Source organism: Clarias gariepinus, chromosome 21 (assembly GCF_024256425.1).
Source record: "Clarias gariepinus isolate MV-2021 ecotype Netherlands chromosome 21, CGAR_prim_01v2, whole genome shotgun sequence".
In the NCBI taxonomy this organism is placed as follows: Eukaryota; Metazoa; Chordata; class Actinopteri; order Siluriformes; family Clariidae; genus Clarias; species Clarias gariepinus.
The window spans coordinates 20,561,223-20,582,658 of NC_071120.1; the positions used below are offsets into that span (position 1 = coordinate 20,561,223).

Genomic DNA, 21,436 nt, shown 5'->3' on the forward strand with positions numbered 1-21,436 from the left:
TTAAATCTGGACTTACCAGATCAAATAACCTTTTTCCAATGCTCCACAGTCCAATCTTTGTTTCCTACCAAATCTAAGCCTTTTTAGTACTTTTGGCAAGTGTTTTTTTTTTTTTAACCTATAGAGCTGTTTAGTCCCAGTTCTCTTTACATGTTTTTTGTGTGGAAATGCTCTTACTTTCACTATGAAACATAGTTGTGAGGTTTATTGTTTTTCTTTTATTGATTTGATTTCACTAAGAATTTAAGTGATCTCCCATCAGGCTAAATCAGGATGTTTTTCTAATCACATTTCTTTCTTTCAAGTTTTAATAATGCATTTTACTTTTCTAAACCCCAATTAGTTTGAACAGTTAACAGTTTTAGTAGTTTGAACAATTTCCTTAGTTGTTTTCTTTTCTTGATGCAGAACAATAGTAACATATATGCTACAACCACAGATTATGTCTTTTGACATGGTTGTTTAAGAAATGAGAACCTATTCACTGCAGAGGGAAGGAACGTGAGGTTGGCTGGAGAATCGGAGAAGCGGGGGCGGTATTGCAGTCGTTTACCATACTGTTGTGACGAAGAGAGTTGAGCCAAAAGACAAAGCTCTCAATCTACCAGTCGATCTTTGTCCCAACCCTCACCTATGCTCATGAGCGTTGGGTCATGACCGAAAGGACAAGATCGCAAAAACAATACAAAGACAAGATTGCGAATACAAACAGAGGGAGGTGTTGTTGGCACGCCCAGCTAGAAAGAGACCACAGGGAATACCAAGGACTAGATGGAGAGATTATATCTCCACACTGGCTTGGGAACGCCTCAGGATTCCCCAGTCAGAGTTGGCTGAGGTGGCTGGGGAAAGGAAAGTGTGGGGTTCCCTAATGGAACTGCTACCCCCGCGACCGGACTTGAGATAAGCGGTTGAAGGTGGATGGATGGATGGATAGATGTTCAATGCATCGGTTAGGGTCGAATAACCTGTTGACAACTGACCCAAATTAATCACTGCAGCAATGAATCAATGAAAGAGCCATAATAAATTAAATATTTGCTTAGTTTAATCCAGGTGGTGACTATTTTTTTTGGCTGGGCACTTGAATAATGGATAGCTTTTTTTATTAATATAAATTTGAAAATGAATGTGTGTGTGTGTGTGTTTTTGTTGTAAGTGTACAGGGGGGTGGTACAGTTACTGAAACTGCTGCTGAGTTGCTACTACATACAGTAGTTGAATTTGCACACTGTAAGAGAGAATAGACCAAATCTCTTTAAGCTATATGTCATTTATCCTATTTTGAATTGTTGCACTGATAGATACACCCACATTTCATTTTCTCCATTTCTTGAAATTGTAATGTTTGTTCATAGATTTGAATGTTTTTCACCCAGATATCACAGAGAGGCAAACATTTCAACTCAGCTGTGTTGTCTGCACGCATTTGTACGGTTCAACCCATAACTATTGTAACATGAAATAAGTATAATTAATAAAAATGCCTTTATTAAAACTCGTCAAACATCCTATTATTTGTAAATGGTCATATGTTTAGTTCCGGTTATTTATATTTGTATGTGTTACTTTTAGGCATTTGGCAGACACTTTAATTCAGAGCGACTTACAAAACTGCCTAGATGTTTTCATTCTTAAATATATCCTTACACTGGTTCACTAGGGTACTTACTTAGAGTACCATCAATCAAACATTGTTAGAAATTATTTTATTTAAAAACTTTTTGGTGTTTGGGGAGTAAGATTTAACCCAAATACATAAGAAACAGGGGTCTTTAGTCATCACTTAAAGATTGCCAGTGACTCGGCTGTATGGGCATCTACAAGAAGTTAATCTACCGCCTAGGATAGATAGAGTACTTATTTCAATGGGAAATTCTATAAATGTAGGAGCCAGAACAGAAAACATTCTAGATACCCAGTTGAGCAGTGCTGAAAGTGATTGAAGGGAAAGTGGTGCAGTGTGGGGTGTGATAAGAGCTTTAGGGTAGGTGGGTGCTGGGTCTTTTTGATATTTTTAGGCATGCATTAGTGTTTTGAATTAACGGGCAGCTACGGGAAGTGGAGGAAGCAGGAAAGTTGGGAGAACATAGCATGGTTGAAATGGATCATATAGATAAATAGATATAGTGGCCTTATTAGGAGGACAAAAGCAATGGCTATTTCATCTCCTTCTGAGAGGAAGTGCTGTGGCAAAGGCACACCTGATATTGTGTCATCCTTCTAAAAGCTAAAGGATATTCGATTGCATCATTCCAGGTAATGCAACTACTCATCTGAGAATTTAAATTGTTGGGAAAGCAAAAACACTTTGTGTTGTGCAGTTGTTGTTGGAAATGGGTTAGAAAAGGTGGCAGAACATTTCCTTCCCATACCGGTCCCATTCCCCCAATCTTACACCACCTGATGCCTACTTGTGGGGAATGTTAAGGGAGAATGTGTTCAACTGTAAAGATCCATATACTCACATGTGCTTTTGTGTTGTTACATTATTTGTTCTCTGATTTTTGTTGGATGCATGCTAAGTGAGTGAGTCAATGAAATCAGAAACAAGATATAAGCTGGGGAAAATGTAAGCTTTTATTATTATTTAATAATAATAATAATAATAATAATAATAATAATTTTAGAAACTGCCCCAACACATTTCCTTTGTTCACATATCCATGTTAAATATTCCCTATTTAAAACCTTTAGATTCATGTTAAAAAATAAACTATAAATCAAACCCATAAATAATTATTAAAACAAAAGTACAACATAAGCCCAACTTTTTGGTTCAATGTACATATAACATTTCAAAATCATAAAATAGGAACATATGACAACAGTAAGAGGAGCCTGATTGTTGTTAAACAGTGTATCCTTGAACAGTATAATATCTTGAGCAACAATGTAAACCGTGCTGTAACTCTGGTAATATCACCTGCTTTCGAAGCTTTCTGACACCCCGTCTAAAACCGTATTTCTTTTTTGGTCTGAACTGGTTATGTCGTTTAGACGTGCAAAACTGAAAAGAAAGAAAAAAGCTAACTGCATAGGAAGGCAGCCTGAAACAGTCGGCATAAAGATGAAAGAATGAAAGGAGAAGAAGGTACACTGACTGCTGATAGGAATGCAAAGAAAGAATGGTAAATAGCATGAAAACAGATTGTCACATAATTCATCATAAAATAAAAAAAAATAAAAAGTTCTGGTACCAAAACTCCACCAAGTCAACTTCTGTTGCAACAAGCGCACCGAGCAGAACATATTCAGTTTTAACTAAATATTAAACTCTCACCTTTTTCAGTATTTCAGTATGAATATCTTTTAGGTTCTATCCTGATCAGTAGATAGTGTGATCTATTCGAGACACTAACATGTAGAGTGCTTTGGTACAAGAGGGATGTCTCCTCTTTTGTTGTTATTGTTGCTGCTGCTATAATTGCGTTAGTTAATGTAACACACAATATGGCTACCAGAGAAGTTAACAGTTAATGCTTGCATTTTATCTACTTCACACTGTTTTTCAAACTATCGCCATGAAAGACACACAGATTCTACCACAAGACATCATTTGTCGCTGATAAAAAACTGATTTTTTTTTCTTGTAGTGCACTACAAATAACTTGAGTGTTTTATTCTGATCTTCTGTAAAAACAAAACTAACTTACTCACCATAATTATCCTTCACACAGAAACATAATCATGCTAAATCTATTTTTTTTTTTAAAGTTAAATCTAGTGTTTGCATATATTTTCATTCCTATAACATATATAGGATTTTGAGTCTCATAACTGTTATATACTATAGTGTAAATTATTTTATATATTCTATATCTATTTACATTAATACAACTACAAGTGTGTAGTTCTCAACGGTAGGTCCTACAGCTTTTGGAATTGTCCAGTATATAACTAAAGGAAAAAAAAAGGGCTTCTTTCAGAAGTAACTTGTACGGCTCATGCTGTTTTAGATAAATCTGTTGATTATTTGTGCAGTCGATGCGATTATCATCATGCTAATCCTGCAAATTGATTAGCATGCTCACAAACCCAGTGTGACAGCTTAAATTTCTGCCAGAAGCTACACATACTATTTCTGGTGTTCAATCAGACGTCATATACAATCATATTTAAAAATCAGTGCAAACCCTGAACTCGGCGTCGAGAACTTTCGATTTTTACTTTCAACCCTCTTCAGCCCTTTCACTTTTTGTGTGCTTCCGTCTTTTCTTCTGTTTGTCAGAAGACATATCTAACATGCAGTTCAGTAAAGGAGAAAGAAGAGGAGGCGAGAAGGAGGAAGAAGGAGAAGAAGATGATGACCTCTTCTGGTCACATTTTTTTGTAGAGCTGTTTGTGCAGGAGAAATGTGAGGTAAAGTCCACTCACTGCACAGTCTAGATTTTCCAGAGACAGCTGTGCATTCACTGTTGTGTAAAACCGTACTTTTCTATCTGAAAGTGGAGAATAAATAAGTGTTTCTTTATTCCTCGGACACAGCAGGAGGCAGCATGCCCTTCTCTTTCAGGTGGTTGCGCAGCGTGTTGAAAATGCTGAGCTGCTGTGCGGGCTGCAGGACCAGCAGCTGCTGTAGCACCTTACTGGGGTTTGGACCCCTAAAGGCCAAAAGCAAATTGGTAAGTATTTATCATTTTTTTTTAATGATTTAAAAAATTGTTATTAAAATGATATTAAAATTATTCAGTGTATTGATAATGGTTACAATTTTTTTTGTTTGACTTTATTGTTAAATCATCCATAATCTGTCAGATTAATGTACTATTATTATACAAATTACTTGCTTCCACTATAAAAGCACTTCATTCACTATTTGATCTTCTAAAATACATTTAGATACAGGACGTTTTGTAGATCAAGGTTATTTATGCCATCTATTAAATGACAGATTACCCACCCAGGCCCTGAACCGACTGAGACTTGAACAGACTCTTCAAATTAAGCCCTCTGCTGGTATCTTACAAAATCTGTATTTTGTTCTCAAAAAAATCTTTCTCACAATGAACCACAAAAACATAATGTCAAGAGCAGTTTAACTTATATTTAACTGTGTATAATTATTTGTATAATTCAAACTTTTATACCTGATTCTTGTACACCTTTATACCTTTCATACTGTACATATTTTTTGTGATTTAATGATAAAAAAATTAATTAAATAAAAAAATGTCAAGAGCACACCTAACCAGCAGGTGGCGATAAACCTCGAACTGTAATACCATGTTGGCCAATCAGAAGCCTGAAAAAATAATCTGAAGTAAAAAAAAAAACAGATGTATTGCATGGAATGCTCACTCTTACAAGCTAAAACAACTATTTTTCCTGTCCACGCATCAACACTGTTAAAAAAGGTCCAAATATCATCACTCTGAAAGGGATTCAACAAAAAGTCTAGTTTCAAAGATCTGAATGTTTGTGAAAGTAAGGCTGAAACAAAGTAAAAACTCTTTTTACAAATACCTACATCTATATGTGTGGAAAAAGCTCAAGTCACGCCCACAACAGCTATAAACATCAGTGTGTTTATTAAACACAAACCAATGAATGTAAAGTCACAGAATATGAAAAATTTGGCTCACGTTAAAAAAAGGAAGCATTAATAACAGTAAACCCACACTACAGTACGTAGGTCAGTAAAGTTTTCAAGAAAAACCAGAGAATGTCCTTGTCCTTATCATTTAAATACTTCAACTTTGATGGGCGGATTTGCGAGGTAAAAAGCAAATGACCTGAGGTAAAGCCGCCTACTGCACAGCACTAAGACAACACAAATACTCACAATGGATTGTAATGTACTAATCCATTGGTGTGTGTCTGTTTGTGTGTTGAGGTGATCAGGGATCGTTGCTTTGGTTAATGCAAAGTAAGATGTAGAAATTGTCTCTGCACAATTTCATAATCCATCCCTACATATACAGTTATATTTATGGGCATTTAGGCAGGTGCCTTTAGCCAGGTTGACTTACGTTAATCTCATTATACATCTAAAAAAAAAAAAAGCCCAAAAGTCACAGACTGATAGAGCCGGAATCTGAACCTGTGACCTACTGTTGAGTAATCCGAAGTCTTAACCACTGAGGAAACTTGTGTAGTATTGGTAGTGCTGAAGCAGTTTCAGTTTAACATTAATATGAGAAAAACTTTGACTGACAAGTAGACGTCTCCATGAGCCTACACTCTTACCTGATAAAGCTTGCTATGTAAACATGGACAAATGTGGCCATCAGATACTGACAGTCAAAGCGGTCCATGATTCCACCATGTCCAGGAATGGTGTTTGCAAAATCCTGAGGAAATAAAAATCCCTTTCAGTGCCAATACTGTACCTTTTGTATGTTCCTGCGCCTTCTGAATGATTTAATTTAAACTTTAGAATCCTAAATACACTTTTAACACTGTGTATATACTGTGTATTGGACAAGGATTTTAAAACAAAATTTAAGCCAGGACACAAAGTGATCAAATACCCATAACGAGAAAATGATCTGGCTTACTTTGATTTTAAAAGCTCTTTTGAATCCGCTGGCAAAGAAGCCACCGAATGGTCCGATCAGTGAGCCAAACGAGGAGAGAGCGATGCTGTGAATCTGAAATGGGTATAAGTTCACCGTTTTCTGTAGAAAAAGAACCAGACAGAAAGAGTTTTTGATATAATATATCCCTCTAGAGCAAACTGATGTTTTTTCCCCTCAGGCCTTTTAACTCTCATAACCATAGCCTGTTTAATTCTTTGTTTATTTTAGCTATAGCACCTCACACACGTTTTGACCTATCCTTTCTTTTCTTCATATTTTGCTTCCCAAGAGCCAGACTTTCTTGTACTTTGAATGTAGCCTTGAGAAATAGTTCTCCAGGACTTTTTTGGCTCTCATTTTTTAGTCTAGTTCCTGTACCTAAGCAGTTTCAGGGGAATGTTTCTTGTTTGCTAAGCCACACAGTGACCTATGTATAATTCAAGCTCAAGTTGTTGTTCCGTCAACATGCAAATTTTTTTTATTGTATCTTTAGGCACTTCGCAGGCTGTCGCAGTAAACCACTTCTTTCCATTCCAATTTAATCTACATAATTTAATTTCATTTAATATGAAGAAGTGAGTGATGGCTCAAGACTTCTGAACAGTACTGAATGTTTTATGATAGTGTGAACTGTATATTCTTTATGAATATCCAAATAAGTCACTGAAACCTTTGATTCCTTTTTTGTCAGACAGATAAATATATTCATACCCATCTCACGACATTCTGCACCATCGAAGGCAGTTTGTACTCCTGCATCACAAAAAGGTCTGAGGGTTCACACTCCACCGCAAAACGATTAGTCTCACTGTTGTACTCTACCGGACAGACAAAGTACTGGTACTGGGCCAGCAGGTAGGCAAACTGGAATAGACAAAAACACTGTATGTAAGGACTGCATTGTTTCCTGGGTTGTTAATATTCAACTTTTAAAGTTGACGAACTTACAATGAAGCCAAAGACCACTGTGGCAAAGAAGCCTCCAATAAAGCCTTCCCAGGTCTTCTTCGGAGAGAGCTGAATGGAAACAGAGTGTGATTTTACAAGTTCTGCTACATGTTTTGCTACAAAATCATAGCCTTATAAGATGACTTACCTTAATCAGAGGTGTTCTTCCAAAGAAGAAGCCAAACAGGTAAGCCATGATGTCATTACAGATGACGATTGATATTGGTACAATAAACCTGTTGTACAGAATAACAGTGTTTATATTCTTATTATATACACCATACAGTATATATAGCCACTGCATACAAAGCAGAAATGCACAATGCATCTTCTGTTAATCATTGCTGGCCTAGCAATAGTGGCAGAACAGATGTCTACATTATGAAAATAAACATTATTACTTAATCCTCTTTTGTACACATTCTGTACAGGTTCCAGTCATGTTTTTTGAGAATTTCTTTTTTTTTTTTTTTTGAATGCGGTAAGTTTCCAACTTATGAACTGGTTCTGTTCCGGGAGACTGCTTGTAAGTTTGATTCGTTCATAAGTCCGAAGTCTTATACATCTTTGTCGCAAATACTATACTAATGATGTGACCTCTGTCTCATTGAGGATTTTCCGAAATTAGGATTACAGTATTAACCATCAGGACAGCTTTACAGGACAGCCATTTTCTATAATCGTGATTCTGGACTGATTCATTGAAACTGGTGAGCACGACTTATTTTTTACTTCTTATTTCTTCACACGCACACACCTACAGTACCCCATATTTTAGATGTTTTATATATTCACTTACGAACTGAAAATATTGTATATAATGTAAATATTGGTGCACTGCAGTTTTTTTACAATACATTTGAGCTACCTTCGTGATTTGTTTAAATCAACGAATGTTTGTAGATCCTCGGTACGTTCGTATCTGCAGAAATTCGAATGTTTGCAAGTCAGGGACTTACTGTATATTACAATCACAATGTAGCACAACATAACTGCAATATACTATCATTGTCCATAAAGAGAAGTACTAAAATGTGTTAAAAAGTGCATTTTTAAAAACATTTATATATATCTATATACTAGAGTGGCAACAAAAACTTTCAAGAAGTGATTGCTTAAAAAGGTGTTGCCATTTATATTAATGCCATTGATCTGATATGTTATTTGTAAGATTTTTATTTAACATATACATATAAGTCTTGATTGTGAGCACTTTGTAATGACCTGTTTTTCAGCTATGGAAAGGTCTTCATGCTGCAATTATTGTTAGAACGTTTTTTGCCTTATTTATGTCTTGATTAAGGAGATAGATAGAGAGAGAGAGAGAGAGAGAGAAAGAAAGAGAGAGAGAGAGAGAGAGAGAGAGACAGAAAGTGGCGAGGGGGCAACTGCAATAACAAGAACTTGTCTAACGGACATTTAAAAAAAAACAAGATGTACTGTTCATTAATAAACTGTATATTGCAGTTGTTGTTAACTCAGTATGGTATAAGAGAACACTCTCTGGCATGCAGTTATCAGTTAATTATTTCCTACAACAGCATGCCCTGGTCATGTTTATATTCCTTACACATTTTTATATTCCTTACATTATTTTAGGAAAATATTTATGTATTTTAAGTAACATGCACTTAGGAGGGATCTCCAAAAAATTCATGCTAAACAGAATAGAACAAAAACATGAAGTGAGGAAATATTTTAACTGTTTGATGGTTTGAGTGTAAAAGACAGAGACAGGTCTGTCAGGTTGGGAGTGATTTCTGCTTACCAGATCATTCCTTCAAAAAGATTCTGAATGACCAGGTGAGACTGAGTTACCACAATCAACAGAGTCACATGGGTCCAAGCAAACTGGAATGGCAAACACATACACAGAGACAAATACACAATGTTTATGAAACAGCAAGGACAACATCTGGCTAATGAGGACGATGAAGTTGAAAATAGGGCAATATAATACATTCATATACTCTTACAGATATTCAGAAATGTTAATGATGTGGACAGTCAGATTGAAATACTGAGAAAAAACAGCAAAGAACATTTGGCTAAAGATTAGAGAGCAGTGACCTCTGATTTTTCAAAAGAACACAGTTAAACATACTGTATTACAGTGATGCACATGGGAATAAAAACCTCAAATCTGTCAGTATGCACTGTAAGACACTTGTAACACTTATGTCAGAGAACAGAAGGACAGTAATAATCTGCAGATTACACTAGTTTAGCCTATGAGGGTTAGCAACCGTAGGTCAAGAGTTCGTCTGCATTGACTAGCTAGTTCACAAGCTGCAAGTTAGTGAAAAAAAAGCTTAATGAAATGTAATGCATAAGATAAGTCCTTTTTTAAGCGTTAGCAAGCTTACAACTACAGTAGTCAGTGCACCGTCACTTCTGTATGCCAAAATACACTATATTGCCAACATATCAGCTCTTCTGGAAAGGCTTTCCACAAGGTTAAGAAGTGGCATTATGGGAATTTTTGACCATTCTTCCAGAAGTGCATTTGTAAGATCAAACATTGATGTTGGACGAGAAGATCTGGCTCACAGTCTCCACTCTAATTCATCTCGAAGGTGTTCTATCGGCTTAAGCTCAGTACTCCAGTCAAGTTCTTTCACATTAAACTCGGTCATTCATGTCTTTATGGACTTTGCTTTATGCACTGGTGCGCAGTCATGTTGGAACAGGAAGGGCCCATCCTCAAACTGTTCCCACAAAGTTGGGAGCATGAAATTGTCCGAAATGTCATGGTATGCTTAAGCATTAGGAGTTCTTCTTACTGGAACTAAGCGACCGAGCCCAACTCCTAAAAAAACAATATCACATCGTAATCCCCTCCTCCACCAAACTTTACACTTGCCACAATGCAGTCAAACAAGTACAGTTCTTGTGTTTCGAATTCCTAGACTGAGAAGCATGTTTCTTCACTCCTGAGAACACGTCCCCAACTGCCCTAGATTCCAGTGGCGGTGTGCTTTACTCCACTGCATCCGATGCTTTGCATTGCACTTGGTGATGTAAGGCTTGGATGCAGCTGGACGGCCATGGAAACACATTCCATGAAGCTCTCTACACACTGTTCTTGAGCTAATTAGAAGGCCACAATAGGTTTGAAGGTCTGTAGCTATTGACTCTGCCGGAAATTGGTGACCTCTGTGCACTAAACGTCCCAGCATCTGCTGACCCTGCTATGTAATTTGACGTGGTCAACCACTTCATGGCTGTGGAATATTTAGTAGCGAGGAAATTTCCCGACTGCACAAGTGCCATCCTATCACGGTATTATGCTGGAATTCACTGAGCTTTAGAACCGGTCTGCATGCCTAGGTGCTTGTTTTTATACACATGTAACCATAGAAGTGGTTTATAAGTGGTGAATACTTTTGGCAATATAGTGCATGTCACTCTAACTAAAGCACCTTCATGTTGCTAAATAACGCTCAGCGCATAAACCCTGCATGGAACGTTTTTCACACAGAATCTATTTTCATATTTTTTACACCTTAAACTGCTTCTTATTAATTAATCTTATAAATTAACAAGATGATAAGAGAAGATTCTTGTCTGTGTTAGTGCATGCATGCTGTATCAGTGGTACACACCATATAAAACTGCAGGCGGTAATGCTTCTTCACTAAGCTCAGAACAAACATGCAGAAACCTGTGAAGAGCAAATAACATGCAGTCAGTTTTATCTAAACACTGGGGTGTTTTAATACACAGTAAGAAATACTATATAGTGAAGGGGAAGAGCTTGATATACAGATTGGCAGTAGGTATTAGAATGGTTTTATCCAGTAAAAGAAAAAAAAAGACACTCTTTACAATCATTGTGAGCTGAAAAGCATCTCACAAACTTGATAGTTAAAAAGTGGAAAAACATTGCTAGGGCAAGAGAGGCAAACTAGTGTAGCATAACCGCCTAAAGGTTTAGCACGTTATGTGATGCCTTTCTGCTCACTAGGGTTGTACAGTAAAGACTGGTAATGAGTGCACGACAGGGTAAAATGTTTAACTTCATTTCATTTTAAAATATTGCTTGGACTAACGAAAGTTTTACTATATTCATTTTATGTCAGAATTACATTCAATTTATCATCATATTGTATAAAAATGCGGAATTGTTTGTGTTGTGCCATGCTTCTAGTAATTATAAATACACTGCCTAGCAAAAGAAAGCCACTTTAGAAGGGTCAAATTATTGGGCAGCATCAATCAAAAAAAAAAAAAACTTAGAAGGTCAACACATTATTAAAACCTGGAAGGATAGTGCTGAACCATTAACTTTGTGGAAGAAATGTGGTGGGAAAAAAAATCATGACTGGAGATCATTTAAACACTTGGTAAAAGTGCATGGTAAAAAAAATCAACTGTAAAAACCAGAGCTTTTCTTCCCTGATGGGACAGGCATATTTCAGGACCCAAATTGTGAAAGAGTTATTTAGGGAGCATAGAGTGAATCATTTTCACATACAGTATGACCTACACATTACATTGTGTGGTGCACTCAAAGCTAAAGATGACTGAATAAATTTTTTTTTTTTTGGCCAGGCAGTGCAAATTTTCAAAATAGCAATATATAGCGATTAAAATGGCTGATCAAAAAGGGCAAAACAGCTTCACTTTTTATTCAACCCAAATAACTTTTCAAGCAGCTTACAATCTGGAGTAATAACTGAATCGGTTTTGCCCTGTTATACTCACCTGCTAAGTACAAAGTGAAAGAAATAAAACGATGATAACGAACAAGGAACTGCAAGGGTTCCTCCCTTTGGACTAATGCACCAAAGTAATCCGCTACCGTCTCCCCATAAAAGAAGTAGTTGACACAAATCAAAAAGTACCTGAAATGTAGAAAAAGACTTGTTTTAGTGTCTGTTATCACCATGTTTTTAAACATGAACAGTATGCTATTGGGTATTGACTTCAAATACCATGAAATGTTATTGTTTGGTTTAAGTGGGAGTATCTTATGTATATAAGGCTCTAACTTGGAAGTGCACTTTGCTCAAGTTCAGTTAATCACTAGTTTATCTATGGGCAGATATGGAGGAAGTGTGTGTGTGCATGTGTGGCTTGAACAGCAAGTTTGGAGGCATTGAAAAATTATATATATAAAAAGTTTTTTTATTTTTTTTTTACTCGTGTTGAAAGTGAGCAACATGGCTGGTGTAAGGATATTCACAGAAATTAGTGAAAATATGAAATTATTCACCTTTCTCTTTTACTATCCCCCCCCCAAAAAAAAAGGACAACAACATTTGGATTCAACTATACAGAATATTTTTACTTACCAGCTCAGTGTTCTGAACCATGGAAGTTCATAGGAATGGTAAACTCTATATCCGATGGTTATGATTTCATGAAAACACTTGATTTGAACACCCATAACCTACAAAACACACAGACATTTGAATGGATATTTTATTATAAACCCATTAGTACCCCGTTTAGAACTGAATAAAGCTTATTATACCAGAAAGCTGCTGAACTCTTCAATCTGATTGGTCAGAAGGTGTTAGTTTCTATAAACATTAATTGTGACAAGAGTGCTTAGATGGATATAACTTTATTGTAATTGCATAGTACAGAATATTTGTGCAATGTATATATACAGTAGAGATACAGTGTGTGTATATATATACTGTATATACACACATACACACAGTCGGCCAGGAAAATGTATATACACTTCAACAGTTTTTATCTATGCCTTTTTTCAACCTCGTATTAAATGATGCCAGCAATGTGTAGTATTACGTTTCCTCTAAAGATGTCAGCAGTCGCAACATCATTGATGCTATCATATTTAATAATTTTATTTAATAATTTTCATGTTAAAGTGTGTATACACTGACTTATATATATACAGTATATATATACATACACACACACAGTATATAGGATTTATACAAATGTAATTATTTATGAATTATGTGGGTAAACCAACAATGGGGATAAACTGTATGGCAGATGCTGAATATAATCTAATGATAAACTGATAAAAAAAACACAGTTTGCTCTAGTTTTGTGGATTTTGTAAACCATTAAACAGAGCTTGTAATGAACAAGTATTGTGTCTTTTTTTTTTTTATAAATCAAATATTTCAAGCATTGACAGATTACTGTTGCATAAGTGAAATAAAACACTTCAGGATATGCTGGTGTTAGATACTAATCAGATTTGAGGTATTAACAGTGACTCTGAGCTCTATCACACCACCGTGTTGTTAATTATCTTCCTATAACTGAACTACACTGATCCTGTGAACCCTTTGGGAATCACACGTTAGTGCCGTGTGTTGCCTAGCTTTTTTTCCACTACAGAAAGAGACAGGGTTTAAATGCATACTTACCACAAATATAAGCATAATGGGTCCCAAATAGATGATGAGAAAAAAGCCTATGATCATTGTAAGTGATAAAATCCCTCGCACCCACCAGTTCTTCCATCTGTATGAACATAAAAGACAAAATCAAATTAGTTAAAAAAAGTCTACATCCTACACTTTTTTACCCACAAACATGCTTAATTTAAATCCTTACTGAATCTTTAATGAGCCTAGAAACAATCAAAAAGAGGACTGCATTTGATTAAAAATTATTATGCATGGTGAATATGTGTTCCCAATTTTGTGGAGTGTAATTCGTCAATGTCTACTTTCCAACTCCTGGAACAAAAATAGGAAGCATGAACTTCAAATAGAAACCGGGAGTATAAATATTTCTCTGTTGAAATACGTGTGGGTGTGTGGTTTCCAGTATGGTGTCCAGTGGCATCGCATACGAGCATAAGATTGCAACACTGCATGACTGACGAATGAGACTGCTTTTAGCATTTGACCTTAGACATGAATTCTACATGATACAAAGGAGCCGTTAGAGCCATCATGTGTTGCAAAAGACTAACAGATATAGTATTCTTTACAAGTATCATTTGGCCAAATCATTTGGGTTTGAAATTTAACAAAAAAGAAGAAAAAAAACACCCATATGAGACAACAGATGATTTCTTGATATTCACATCTAAACATGTTAAGCAACTTATAATAAGGAAATCTATTGTTTAAAACCCCTAAAACTGAGGTAGATACATGCTGGCATATGCTTATATGGAAGCCTTGCTGGTGTGTGTTAATAAGGATGCTTTAGACTTCAAAATGTGTATTAGGTTTTTTGAATTTGTCAGGTAGAAATAAAGTTATTACTTTTATAAAGGGTAAATTTTACGACTACCTGAATATGGGAATGACCTTGTAAAAATGTAGAACTTTCAAAATGACCATATTATTATCATTTATTTATTTATTGGTCATAGAAACAACCAAAACATGCGATCATGAGTACCTGTACTATTTCTTTGCCTTTGTGACCCAGTTTAAAATTCTTTTGCTGAGTCAAGTTTGGGAAGTCGGTTAAAATACTGCACAATCCTGAGCCCTATATACATTTTTTTCTATATGCATTTTTTAAAATTCAGAATCAATTTACTTTATTTAAATTTCGTAACAAACTAAATTTTTACTAAATAGTTAAATGGTCCAAAATTGTAAAATTTCTTAAAAATATTACGAAGATTTTGCAGAAAATTTAAAAGTTTTCAACTTGTGCAAATACTCGAATTTTGGGAAATTATGACGTCGTCCTCTTTTGAGCTTATGGGCAGACTGGTGCAATAATGTTCACAACGTTGAAAATGGCTTAGTAACCCATCATATGGATAACTGAGACAAAAGGTAAAGTTCTAGCAGCTTGAAAAAAAGGTGTGAGAGAGGGAGTAAGAGTGTGTGTGAGAGAGAGAGAGCAAAGGGGGTATGGCCTGGGCTGGTTGTCATGACAACGGCGCTGCGGCAGAGACTCAGTATGTAATTCGATCTGTCCCATGTATTTGAATGCAGAAGCGACTGTTCAGCTTCTGATGTGAATATCTCACAAACCGCCAGGGCTAGAGCTTAGCTTTTTTTGTTTGTTTGAGAGAAAACACCAAAATGAACATTTCTGCCCGCTTATGCTTAGCTATGTTTAACAGTGAAAGTGAGAGCATTTCCATACGCACAATATGAAGAGAACTCAAGGGACTGGGAATAAACAGATGTGTAGCCGTAAGAAAACCACTTACTGGGGAAATACAGAAAGGCTTCAGTTTGCTAGGGAGCATAAAGGATTAAATGTGGAGCAATGAAAAAATGGTTATGTGGTCAGATGAGGCCAGATTTACACTGTTTTGGTAGCAGCAGGGTAAGAAAAAAGGAGGATGAAGTGATGCACCCATCATGTGTAGTGATTACTGTACAAGACTGTGGGGGTAGTGTTATAATATGGGGTCTGTTGATCAGGTCTACTGTACGTTTAGCAATATTATGTCCTCGAAAAAAATAGGTCAGCTGACGACCTTGATGTACGGAATGACCATGTTTTTCTATTAAATAATTTTTTTGCTTGTCTGACGACACAGGCATATTCCAAGATGACGATGCCAGGGTTTATCAAGCCTAAATAAAAGAATGCTTCAGGGAGTATGAGACATAATCTTTACACATGGATTGGCCACCACAGAGTCCAGACCTCAACCCCATTGAGAATCTTTGGGATGTGCAGGAGAAAAGACTTTATGCATCAGTCTGACTCTGCCATCATAAATACAAGATCCTGGAGAGAAATGAATGCAACACCGATGAAATATTAGAATCTGTTCGCATTTTGTTTTGGCCGTGCATTGTATATATATTTTATGGTTTGCAGTCAATGGCATATTTAATTTACATTTGATCATAACAACTGGTCTTTCCTGGCATTACAAAGGAATTAATTTAACTGACTATAAAGAAAGCAGGATTGTGATTTACCGATTAATAATTGTGTAGGCACATTAAATATAATGTAAAAATAATACCACGCTGTGACAATAATACCACGCTGTAACAAGCCACGCTTGACATGTTAGCGTTAAGCAGCCTGAAAATCTGCTTAACGCTAACAGCAATATCAGATGCCGCTCTGCTGACTTGCAGGAATGTGGGTGTGTAAAATAGCACAGAAGCACACATTCCCACTGAAGACACTTGTTCATTCACAACAGTGTTCATAAAGTGAACAAAGTAACCACAGATAAATGAGATGGGCTGCAGTGCTGTAAAATATTCTCAGTGTGGGCACATGTTTGAGGGCAGATGCAGCAAGTCAGTTTTCCTGGAAATAATGGTGCATAAGACAGATACTGTCAATAAAAAGAAAGCAATACAGAGAGACAGAGAGAGAGAGAGAGAGAGAGAGACGTGTAATCAGAAATAGTGACATGCCCAGATGCCCCATTCAGCAAATTTCCATGCTGTAAATCCCACTGAACAAAGTAACGAATGCTGACCCCCAGCGGAAAGACCCCTGGGGGATGGGGTCAAAAAATTATCCGCACTATGGCTGTAAAATTTATTAATTTTTTTTTACTTTTAAAAACAAAAATACTAATTTTTCTGACAAAATCTCCTTGCTTTTCAATACACTTTATCCGTCTGTCAACATGCTTTGCCAGAAATCGGTAGATATCAATTTTCCAGCTGATAGTTGACTTTTTAAGTATTGATGAACCCATGTCTCGTCACCAGCATTGATTATTTTAAGAAACTTTAACCTTTCTTAGAAATGTTGTTTGCAGTAACAATTGAACTGATGTAACACATTCACACCTGTACAGTAGCCTTAAACAGAAGTTTTTAATATAACCGGAGTGCAGATCATTTTTGACATTTTAACATATACATGTTAAGGATCTAAAGAAAGCTTACCCACCAAAACAAGATTAAATAAAACATTATTACTAGTACTATGCTTTAATTTATATCTATTTATTATACAAATACAAGAAATAAGGAAATACATTTTGATATATTGTGATCCCTATTAAAAATACTATTTAACTGCACGCCAGTCTTTCTTGGTTGCATTGGCTTTAGACCTGACAGTGACAGGGTTACCTGCTTGACAGGCCCTCCAGGGCTTTGTTGAGACATTGTGGAGTGTCATCAGTGGACGGCGGCATGTCAGGAGTGTGCGCTTTACACTCGCCCTCCGTGTCCCCTTCCCCTTCACTGGCCAGACCCAGTCTGTCCTCTCCATCTGCTTCCTGTACACAGAAGATGCAGAAACATAAACACCGAATTTAAAACTCCATTACACCTAAATCCATTTTCTTTTATACCTGTTCACTCACCTATTATTGTTTTGTTTGTTTACACTCTCATTCTTTGTCTCTTATGTGATCTAGAATTGCTTTGGTATTTTGTCTAGAATATATATTTGCAGCTTTTGCCAGTCACCAAGTGATTGGACATTTTTCAGCATCAGTTATTTAATGTGTCACAGTGTACTTGGGCGGGCCACCAATGTACTGGGTACTGATGGCTGATAACTATATTTGCACATGTCACAAAATGAAGAACTCACAAAATTCACATATTATTATTATTAGCATTATTAGGGCCGAAAAACTACGACATCATAGAGATAAAGACATCACCTCACTATGATAGTGTTGATGTCTCATAGGTGGTGCCATGCTAGTGCCATAGTGTGGGAGGGCCCTATTGTTTTTCTAAGGATTATTAGGGCCCAAGCACTATGACATCAGCTGCGACAATGCCTGAAACCCAAAAAGAGGATCATGACTTCCTGAGTGACATCATATTGATTGACATCAGTGTTCCGACATTTTTAGAGGTGTTATCCTGCTCAAAAGACCCACAGGGGGCAGCACATTGGCTCAGTGGTTAAAATTGTCGCCTAGCACCTCCAGGTTCCGGGGTTCGATTCTTGCTTGTGTGGTGGGTTTCCTCCAGGTACTCTGGTTTACAGTCCAAAGACATGCAGATTAGGCTAACTGGCGTTCCAAAATTGGTCTTAGTGTGGGCTCCAGACCGACTGTGTGTTCTGACACCTTTCTATGGGAGCCAGCATTAACTTTTTCTATTGGATCAGACTTACAAGGGCCAGCCTTCAGCCCCAAGTACATCACTGACGCTTAGCTGACCATGAATATGTTGCTGGTTCATTAGGTTAACTTCTTTGGCTCATTTTGGTAGGTCCTGACCAAACATCCCGAAAGAGCTGTAGCTTTTTAAGTCACACTGACTCAGTTGTCGAGCCATCGAAATTTGATCCTTGTCAAAGTCACTGATATCCTTATGCTTTTCTCATTTTTAGCTGTGTTTAACTTCAGGGACAAAATGTTCATTTGCTGCCTAAACTATCCTACACACTTCTCAATCGTAAATGTTAAGGCTGATTTGTGTATCTGGTATATACACACACCCCAGATAGATAAATAAATAAATAAATAAAGTTTTTTGTGATGAGATTTTTCTTGTGAAAAACAAAAGAAGGATTTTTTTTTCCTGGGATTTGGATTATGAATAGGGTATGATTAATTTTGTAAGGGAATCTCTGGCCATATATATCTATACCTAGATATATATAGGTATATAAGTGAAGTTCAGCTAATACAAATGTGGAGTTGTGCATAGAAACTAACAGTTTGGATTGAAAGCATGATTCTTTCCCGTAAGAAGCCCAATAAGAAGCACACATTTTCCCCTAAGAAACTTTTGAGGATTCGTTCCTTAACCCAATAATATTCATATACGGTAAAAATAATTAGTACAAAATATAAGGTAAAAATAAAACAAATTAACCCGCATTTGCCTTTGAAAATACTTGTGTCTTTAGTCAAAGACAAGAGAAAGAAGAGGAGAAGGCGGAGCCGAACAGACACTCTCACTCACACAAGCGCGCGAGCACACAAACGCACCAGTTTACCGAATAAAGACTCTCACTCATCCAAGCGCGCACACACACACAGACACATGGACACACAGACCAGCTTGCCGACAGAGCCAGAGAGAAGAGTTTACCAACAGAAAGTACTTATACAAGCACAAACAGAAACAAAATAAAAAATGCACACAATACCGCTCGTATTTGAAGACACTGCTTGTTTACCGAGTTTAAATTTATTTAAAATTTTTGCTCGTCTTGCGAAACACTCAAGATTCCACTGTACAGTAAATCAAATACAGTAAAACCTTGGACTGCAAATAACGCGGTTTGCGAGTGTTCCGCATGACGAGCAAAGTCTTTTAATGAATTTTGACTTGAAAAACGAGCAAGTCTTGGTTTACGACTACCGAGTATCATGTATCACGCATGCACTTCTTGTTTTGACACTGAGCGTCATATAATGACAACTGAGCAAATGTTTTTTTTTTTTCCTCTCTTGCGCTGCGGGATTGTGGGTAATCGTCTCTCCTGCTGGGTCTTAGTGCTTAGTGATTATATCGTCTCTCACTGATATAATCAACATTTGTGCACGCGTGTACTGTTTACTATAGCCCTGTGTACACGTGTAAAGCAAAAGAAAGTCTCATTAGAAGGTTAAAAATCCATTTTCTTCCTCAGCCCGTTGTTATGTGTGTAACGACAGACCAAAACACACACATACACACAAACACACACACAGGGCCTGCGCGCATAAACGGAAACAGTTATCTGTCGGGATTTATTTTTACATTTTTTTTTTTAAGATAAAGTGCAGGTTAATTTATTTTATTTTTACTTTATATTTTGTATTAATTATTTTTATGTATTTATTTTTTGGGCTGTGGAATGAATAATTTGAGTTTCCATTGTTTCTTATGGGAAAATTAAAGTGTTTTGGAAAACGAGCCCGCTTCCGGAATGAATTATGCTCGTAATTCAAGGTTCCACTGTACAATGGAAGTAATTAAAAAAAATTAAATAAAAATAAATAAGTATTGATTTGTCTAAGGGGTATGAATCATTTTGAGCACAACTGTATATATACAGTATATAGCATGTATACAATATACAGTATATACATATGTGGCATGTAGCACTACAGACATGGACTATCATGCAGTGCGGTGGACAGGATGTATGAAAATCACAGCAGACAAATTTACCTGTCAGTGAGACACAGGCAAGGTAATAGTGCTGGTGGTGACACTTTATCCCAAAGCGAAAGGCAAGCAAATGGTAGGCAAATTCAATTCAGACCAGGCAGAAAGGCAATGCCACTCCACACGAGCTGGCATGATACAGTAGAGCAAAGTTCAACCCTGACTCTGGGGGAGGTCACCTACTCCTTTTTCCCTCTCTACTTGCCGAGCAGTGAGGAGAAACGAAAGTGCTTCAACACTATAGCAGCAACGAGCAGTAAAGTATTGTCCTTGATGCACTTGCAAAACATTAAGGTTATTTACGGTACCGAAAAGGCGAAGCAAATGTGAAATCAGACTTGCACAGTTTTTGGCAATCACAGATGATTGTTTGCACTCGCCTTATAATTTAGTGACATATTTGTATATCAATAATAATATTATAATATCTGTAGGTTTGAGCTGTGTTAATAATGTGGGACTAATTTGTCACTACTCATGCTGAAACCAGAGACAATACAGAGCAAGCTGCTTGAAATATGTATGGGGCTGCATGTAACACTTAACACAGCAAAGTCCCGCGGTTACAGGTAGGCATAACAAGAAAATAAATAAATAAAAATACAGTCCTGAATTTTTTTTGTCGTCTTCATTTTATCAGGACAGATTGATTTGTACAGTACCGTGCCCAATGACTATTTCTTTCCCTTCCCCACTCCCTGCATTCGCATTATTTTTGCTCTCCTTTCATAGGGACACCTGTAGAGCAAGCGGGAGTACACACCTACTTGGCTTGTAAGCCACCATAAATCACAACAGAAGAAAATAATGAAGAAGTTAACCATCACGGTATGCCTAACATTATGAATATTTTGTAACAAACGCTCTATAATGCATTTCTACTTCATCAGCTATGGTTGTGAGACTACAGAGATTTCGGAGGAGACAGACAACACTGATGATGTCATGTCTAAACAGGGATCTACTTCCATTCTCTGGTACGACTGGCTTCCATAT

At 36.7% G+C, this 21,436-nt stretch overlaps 1 protein-coding gene across 1 annotated transcript in view; it reads right to left on the bottom strand.

Annotated features, from left to right (window-relative positions):
• Positions 1 to 3,188: 3,188 nt before the first annotated feature.
• Positions 3,189 to 21,436, bottom strand: part of cds1 (CDP-diacylglycerol synthase (phosphatidate cytidylyltransferase) 1) — a 29,079-nt gene continuing 10,831 nt past the window's right edge. The window contains exons 2-13 of the mRNA XM_053481516.1: positions 17,444 to 17,592; positions 13,829 to 13,925; positions 12,767 to 12,864; positions 12,177 to 12,316; positions 11,075 to 11,133; positions 9,238 to 9,320; positions 7,618 to 7,705; positions 7,470 to 7,538; positions 7,233 to 7,385; positions 6,501 to 6,620; positions 6,190 to 6,293; positions 3,189 to 4,604 (exon numbers count right to left, since the gene is read on the bottom strand). Of these exons, the coding sequence (XP_053337491.1) occupies positions 4,472 to 4,604; positions 6,190 to 6,293; positions 6,501 to 6,620; positions 7,233 to 7,385; positions 7,470 to 7,538; positions 7,618 to 7,705; positions 9,238 to 9,320; positions 11,075 to 11,133; positions 12,177 to 12,316; positions 12,767 to 12,864; positions 13,829 to 13,925; positions 17,444 to 17,592 (1,293 nt within the window). The 3' untranslated portion in view covers positions 3,189 to 4,471. The remainder of the gene's footprint in view (positions 4,605 to 6,189; positions 6,294 to 6,500; positions 6,621 to 7,232; positions 7,386 to 7,469; positions 7,539 to 7,617; positions 7,706 to 9,237; positions 9,321 to 11,074; positions 11,134 to 12,176; positions 12,317 to 12,766; positions 12,865 to 13,828; positions 13,926 to 17,443; positions 17,593 to 21,436) is intronic.